The 7,999-nt window shown below is 37.7% G+C and overlaps 1 protein-coding gene across 1 annotated transcript in view; it reads left to right on the top strand.

The window, feature by feature from the left end:
• Positions 1-1,065: 1,065 nt before the first annotated feature.
• Positions 1,066-7,999, top strand: part of Hecw1 (HECT, C2 and WW domain containing E3 ubiquitin protein ligase 1) — a 123,810-nt gene continuing 116,876 nt past the window's right edge. The window contains 1 exon segment of the mRNA XM_038334596.1: positions 1,066-1,387. Coding sequence (XP_038190524.1) covers positions 1,099-1,387 — 289 coding nt within the window. The 5' untranslated portion in view covers positions 1,066-1,098.

The following is a 7,999-nucleotide window of genomic DNA, read 5'->3' as shown; positions in this document are numbered from 1 at the left end:
ATTTTAATATTCATTAAATCCATGTAGTTTCAATCTCCTTATTAGATGATGTTATTGGAGCACTTAAATGGAGTGTGTAAACTGAAGATCCATATAATTTAAATGGTAGAATGCACTAGGGTCTGGTCCTTATGGTTGGAAGACAAAATATCATTAGCTCACACTTAATCAGTATGTATAATAAGGTCCAGTCCCTGGAGTCTTAATAGCATGAGTCAATGCTTTTGCTGGACCTTTCTCTTTTGTGAAAACAAAAATAATATTGATCGCAGAACATGGACCTTTTAAAGCCAAAATCCCCAAAATATGCATGCTAATCCAATCTTAGTATACATCAGTGAAGTCGGCGTCACCCTTGTTTGTTTCAAAAGTGAATCCCGCTCAAGTTGTATGTGATGGCAACCTTCCAGGTCAGCTAATTTTAAACACTAACAAAGAAAAAGCAACTGCAGTGTTTTCTACAGTAACAGTTGAATGAAAATAGCCCTCTGAGATTAGATCTGATCAACAACTATGATGTTCAAGAATTACTAAAATAAGAAATCTTTAATAAACATTTCAGAGGGCCCAGAAACATAGAATCAAGGTGTTAAAAAAAAAAAAGAGGGAGTATGACTACCTCATCCAGCAGGAACCATTCTGGACTGTGTGAGGAGATTGAATACATCAAGAATGACTAATCATAATTTATCCTAAAAGGGATTTAAAAAATTAAATCAGTTGAACTGATGTTCGAGAACCTAGTGGTGCATCTTTGGGAACAGGGCGTCTTCCTGCAGTCCACTCCTTCTAGGATCAATTAGACTGAAGGGAGCTGGGGGAGGCTGAGGTTCCAGGAGGACATGAACAGAGAGTTGCCTTGTGTCTTTGTTCTTGTTCCTGTGTGAATGCAGAGAGAAGGCCCTGGGCCTGAAAAAGATGCTGTACGTCATGAGTCACATTCCTCCGAAGGGCAGCTCTCTCGCAGCTAATTTCCTTCAACAGATCTTTTGATGTCTATCAAGACATGACAAGAGTTGCTGATTTCTCATGACCCTGTCCAATATCTCCTTTCTTCTGCAGAATCTGTACCAGAACAGGTTTTTAGGTCTGGCTGCCATGGCGTCTCCATCTAGAAACTCCCAGAGCCGACGCCGGTGTAAAGAGCCCCTCCGCTACAGCTATAACCCAGACCAGTTCCACAACATAGACATCAGAAATGGCGCGCATGATGGCATCGCCATCCCTCGTTCTACCAGTGATACTGACCTGGTCACTTCAGACAGCCGCTCTACGCTCATGGTCAGCAGCTCTTACTATTCTATAGGGCACTCCCAGGATTTGGTGATTCACTGGGACATCAAGGAAGAAGTGGATGCCGGAGACTGGATTGGCATGTACCTTATTGGTGAGTACTTTGCACACATGACTCTGCTCATTGAAGCTACCGACTCACCTGGGCAGGCTGACAGTGTTCCATGAAAAGGAAGGTTTTATGTGTGTGGTTTGATAGTTCAAAAGGAGTCTTATTCATAATTCAATTTTTTTTTTATTTTTTGAGATGATGTAATTACATAATTTCCCCCTTCTTTTTCCTCCTTCCAAACCCTCTCGTGTATCCATCTTGATCTTTGAAATTCATGGCCTCTTCTTTTTTGTTGTTTTTAAATGCATGCATGTGTTTATACATGCATAATTTATATATATACAATATGATAAATTATACATATGTATGTAAATATATATGTATTTCTGAATATGACCTTCTCAGTCAGTGTAATGTTACTTAAATGGATGTTTTCAGGGCTGATAATTTAGTATTGGACAAGCAATAGGTGTGCTCTTCCATGGGGAAAACTATTTCTCCTTCTCTGGCTCCACAGTGGGATTAAAATGCACAATCAGCAGTTATATTATAGTCAAACATGCCGGAGACTCCCAGTGCTTGCTTTTTAAAGAAATACAATACAGCTACTATTACATCTCTTTTTAGTAGGAGAAAATCATGAACTGCCAGAGGAAAACATGATTAAAAATAAATATTATTTGCAGCCTGAGGAACTCCTCCTCCTGTTCCTAAGTGAACAGCCCAAACCCACTTCAAATCCTCATGCCTATAGAGCACACACTGTGCCCAGCCAATGGACTCTTACCTCTGAACAAGTAATTTCAACATCTTTCTCCCAACAATCTTTTCTCCAGCTCCTTCAGCATCCCAACTTTACATTCAAAGCACATGATGGAATTGTATATTCAGTCATATGGAGAAAGTTGCCTTACTTATTATTCCAAATACAAAAGTTCCATAAAGAAATAAAATGAGAAGAGTTTTTTGTGTGTAAATTTCCTCAAATACATTCAAACAAATCAAACCATGCTTATATATTTGATATTGTGGCAACTATTTAATAAAATTATCAACATTTTTGTCCTAAAAATAAACATTACAAACATGAAAATAGAATAAATTACATAAAAATATGTATTTCCTCTATTTCATATGATAGAATCAGTGTGGAGCAAATTGACACGATTATCCACAGACCAGGATACAATTTGGGGGTACTCCAAATGTTAACAGACCCTCCAAACTTTCTGCCTTCTATCTCTATAGTTTGCTTTCCCACATTCCGCACACACCACTAGGTTTAATACTGCTGGCTATAGTAGGAAACGAAGCATGTGATGAGCAATTCATAACCTGGCTCATCAATATTTCTGACAAAATATATATCTGACTGATTAGTCAGGAAATTATTAGTCTGATAAATATAGTTTAATAATATATTAGTTCTGATAAAATATTTTGTCTGACTAATTAGTCAGGAATTCATTAGTCAGAAAAATATTTTTGCTTTCTTGAAGATCTAAATAGTGTAATATATTTGTGTGTGTGTGTGTGTGTGTGTATGACAAAAATGGCAATATACATTTTGATGTTTTTAAACAAGTAGTAGTTACTAGATAAATTTGACTTCTGGCCAGAAAAATTTAATAAGTTTTAAAATGAAGTTTTCAAATAAAATAACTAAATAAAATAACTCTCTGTAATAGAGATTGAAAAAATAACAAAAGCCCATCAAGCATACACTTTTAATCCATGGTGTTTTGTTGTAGATTTGACTATCAACACTAAACACGCAGATATTTCACTTTGAAGTCCTATTTTTGATGTCTTGACAAAAGACCCCATTTGGGGAGACTTTGTAAAGCCAATAGGGATCTAATTAACTAGAGTTAAGTGTTCATTGCTACCTTTGAATAGTCCGAACCTTCAGTTTCGCCACAACCTTCCTTCCACCTACCTCTGCTTTAGCGGGAAATGTGGTTTATCACTTGGAATTGTTTGCTGCCTGTGTGCATACACAAGCATGCAATTTTAAACCAACTCTTTATAGGAGTGTCTTCCCTCGGTCTGTGAACACTGATGCCATTTCCCAAGTTAAGGCAAAAGTGGAAAATGACTCTGTTAAAAAAAGAAGACAATGGGCTCAGTAGGAAACTTTCTAAATGTGAAACACACGGAGACAAATGTGCTAGTCAGTTTTAGCCCACTTGATGCGCTAGAGCTACCTGGGAAGAAGGAGTCGCAACTGGGGGATTGTGTTCATCAGACTGTCCTGGGTGTGTGCCTATGGGACATTTTCTTGATTAATGATTGAGGTCTTAGGGTACAACCCACTGTGGGTGATATTATCCCTGGGCAGGTGATCCTGGGTGGTATAAAAAACCAATCTGAGTAGGCCGTGGGCACGTGTCATTAAGTAGCATTCATCTGTGGTCTGTGCTTCAATTCCTGCTTCCTGCCTCTGTACCTTAACTATATAGGTCCATACTAGAGTTTGTCAAAGTGTGATACTTGGTACCCTGTGAGTATACAAGGTCAATTACAGATTATGTGTAGGAAAAAAGCATTAGAAGGTCTCTACCAGAGCAAGGGACAATTATAAAGGAAGAGGGAAAGTCAAAAGGAAGACGAAGGAGGTGATAAGGAAGTAAGGTGGCTAGAAACTCCCCCCACAGAGAAGAGAAAGGGGTGTTAGAAGAAGAAAGAGACCATTGGCTATATTGAGTTTCGTAAAACTTTGAATGAATAAGATTTGGTGTTAACATGACATTTTTTGACTGAGCCAAAATAACCATAACTCATCATTTTAGATAGTTAATCTGACAACTTTATTGTCATAGCAGCTACATAATATAACAGCGATGTTATTTAATATTGAATGGCAATACTTTAAATAGCATCATGCTTCAAATATAGTTTCCAAATCCAAAATTATCTGTGAATCTTAGAAGTGTGTAATTCATGAGTCCTTAGTAACTCACCTTCCAGAGTTGAGGTGCCTTGTCTAGGCTCAAGGCATAGAACTAGACCTAGAAAGTTAAGGGTGGGCATGCTCGTTTACCCTGACCTGTGACCCCATGTGAGGAGATGCAGTGCAGGCCTCCACAGCCATGAAGTTGCCTCTCCTAGAGTTCACACTGACCATGGATATATGTTGGTGTTTTGAACAGCATCAGGAATGTGCTGTTCTACATCAGTAGGGCAGAGCAATGCCCAAGCAGAGCCAAAATTATGATGCTTTTTGGCATTGTATGACCTCCAGACTTTTCCAGCTAAATGCCATTTTCCTCTTCTGTAAGAAGGTGAAGAAATCTGTACACAGAAGTTTATGTGACCTCCTCAATGATACCAAGTTACCCATGCTGCCCTTAACCAGGGCCATAGGAACCTAGCAATGGGTTAAAAGCATTAATATTGCTGCTGTTACAGCATTATAGCATTTAGTTGTTCCTACTTACAGAATGGCTATTATAAGATAGATAATAGCAATAAATGGATAATAAATAAATAAAATAGATTCTTCTGGGAGATAGAATAGAGAAGGGTCATGTGGTTCCAATAATAAGTAGACATTGTTTAGAATGATACTCTGCCTGTAGATAGGCATATTGCCTCATCCAGGTATTTTCATATAAGCTTCAAGTTACTTATTTCAAGTTATTCCAAAATGGATGTAAAATTGCAATTTCTTTCTCAGGATTAATGTGAGTAATTAATAAGATATTGTACTTTTTCAGGGGGTGGGTTTCAGGGGGGTGTTTATTTATTTGACTTGGTTTAGTTTTTGTTTTGCTTTGCAATCAATATATCTCCTCTTCATTTACTTTGTCAAATTACTTTATTTTCTAAATGAATTGTGATAAATAACCCTAATTCAACCTAAGCTTGATCCTTCAATTCTTTTTTAGTTGTACCTTAAAAAAAAGCTTCTGGCCAAATGAACATGGACTGGAGAATGATTTTTACATGTCAGATAATGGGCAGGAGTTTATCATTTGGTCCAAACAAAAGTACATAAAGGTTGTTTTGTTATAAAAAAAAAAGATACTTCTAGTAAATAGGTTAAGTTATGCCTATATGACTTTCACAAATAAGAGAAGTGTTTATTACTCTATATCTATAATTAAAACTCAATAATACCTATGTCTCTTTTGCTGAGGTTAAGACATATAATTTGATTAGTATAAATGATAGCTCTAGACATTAAAAAATGCTGTTATTTAGAAAACATCTATAAACTTCCTTTATCCTCATTTCATATTCCAAATGTTTAAAAATGTAACATTTTAAAATTATATTTTTTGTTTATTTATTTATTGTGTGTGTGTTCATGCGTACATGCATGCATGTGTGTGTGTTTCCAGGTCTCAGTCTGTGTCTGTATATAAGAATGCATGAGCCATGGCCCACATGGATTCCAGAGAAGAATTTGAAGGTGTCCCGTTCTTCCTTTTCAGTTCTCTCCTGATACTAAGTGTGTCTTTGGCTTGCTAACCAGTGCCTTTAGCTGAAAACGCATCTCATGAGCCCCTAAGTAAGATTTTAAAACACTTTTGAGGATTATCAGTTTTTAAAAAATAGCAATTCCTTTGATTCTGGAGTAAAACCTACTAAACTGTTTAAATATAAAATAAGAATTCAATTAAGATCACAGAAAACAGCCAAATAGATAAAGTGGGTATAATGTGTTGGTAATCTGCTAGCTGTCTTTTTACTTAGCTTTAGTAAATTGTAGTCATTGACATAGTATGATATGCCAATTCCATGCTAGAATTTTCTGAGTATGTTAAAAACTATTAGAGTACATTCATGCATTCAGAATTCCATGTCAAGAGATATCCCAAAATCTTCTCAAAAGTTATGTTAATGAAGTATACCAATCAACAAGAGCTGAGGATTCATGTTCTCTTTCAAGCCTTACAAGTTGCTCCACCTGCGTAAGATCAAAGGTCATAGCAAATTGTTTATATTGAATAGTTTGAGACTGCTTCTGTGACTTGTACCTTTTTTGGTATGTGCATACATATACACTTGTGTAATTGTACTAATTAAAACTTATGCATGCTGAAGCCATGTCTTATTTGGTCCTGTTCCATAAGAACTAAAGTAATTATAATGAGTTATCAAAAGAACACAGTGCTGGTGGGCATGTTTCAGTTAACACAGTGCTTCCCAAAGCAAGTTTCATCTCTGCTTCTCAGTGTTGTGAGGAGACAGATAATAGAGGATAAATACACACAAATCATACCCATATATACACATAAATATATGCAATGTTTTACATATAGGGGAGAGACTCGTGTGTGTGTGTGTGTGTGTGTGTGTTTGTGTGTGTGTGTGTGTGTGTGATTTTCTTTCATGGAATCCAGCTGTCCTAGTTAGCTTCAATTGTCAACTTGATAAGACCTTTAGTCATCTGAAGTAGTCTCAATTGAGAAGTTTCCCAGGTCAGATTGGCCTATGGCCATATCTGTGAGGAAATGTCTTGATTGGTTATTGATGCGAGGGCCTGACATCCTGTGGGATATACCATCTTCTGCAGGATGTATAGTCCAGTTTGCTTAGCAAAAGCCTGGGAGCAAGCCAGAGGGCAGCCACAGCATTCCTCCATGGTTCCTTCCTCCAGGTTCCTTCCTTGAGTTCCTGCTCTGACTCCCTGCCTTAATGTCTCTTGGTGATGGATTGTGACCTGTGTGTAAGCCAAACAAACTCCTTCCTCCCCAGATTGTACTTGGTCAGGGCATTTATCACACGATGGAGAGGAAACTAGAGCACCAGCTATGGTAGCCAGTCCTGGTAGTCAAGTCAATAGAATTTAGACACAACGTGAAAACAGAATCTGGGCTCACCTGTGAGGGATTATCTAGATTATGAGATGGGAAGAGTCTCTAAATGCAAACAGCATTATTCTCTATGGGCTAGGGTTCTGGACTAAACAAAAAGGAGAAAGCAAGAATTCATTGAGCACAAGCACTCATTGCTCACTACTTCCTGACTCTGAACATACGGTGACCAGCTGCCTCAAGCTTCTGGTACTGTGGCTTTTTTACCACTGTGGATGACGGTACCTTGTAACGGCAAACCAAAATAATCTCTTCCTTCCTCATAGTACCTATTTGGGGTACTGCGTCATAGCAATAAAGAAAGTGACTAATATGCCAAGGTTTCACACTTGCTATGGAAATGATATACCACAGTTACACCGCCACCCCACATATTATCACTCATGCATTACATGTTCTGATATTTTTGCCTCTATGTTCTTACATTTTAAATGGAGTAGCAAAAATAACAACAAAGCAAACCAACAAAAGCCCTTCTTTCTGTTAATAATAACACAACAGCAAATAGTGAACTATTTGTAAATAAAAGAGATGTTTTTGCTCATGTTTCTGGATCAAGATCCAAACCAGGATCCATGGAACTGTTTGAAGGCTCAAACCGTGAAATATGTTCATAGGGTGTGCGAGTCAGCTTTCTAGTACCACAGCAGAAGTTTTGAGGCAACCACCTTACTTCTGGCTCCCTGTTTCAGAGGTTTTAGTCTACAACCGGTTGGTTCAGTTGCTTTGGGGAGCTATGGCAAGGCAGCACAGCGTGATGGACAATACTTGGGAAAGCAAAGCTACTCACTCTGACAAGAGAGCAAAAAAGAGAGAAAGAAGAAGGATC

This window comes from Arvicola amphibius, chromosome 6 (assembly GCF_903992535.2).
Source record: "Arvicola amphibius chromosome 6, mArvAmp1.2, whole genome shotgun sequence".
NCBI classification, from domain to species: domain Eukaryota; kingdom Metazoa; phylum Chordata; class Mammalia; order Rodentia; family Cricetidae; genus Arvicola; species Arvicola amphibius.
This window is presented reverse-complemented; position numbering and strand designations above follow the sequence as displayed.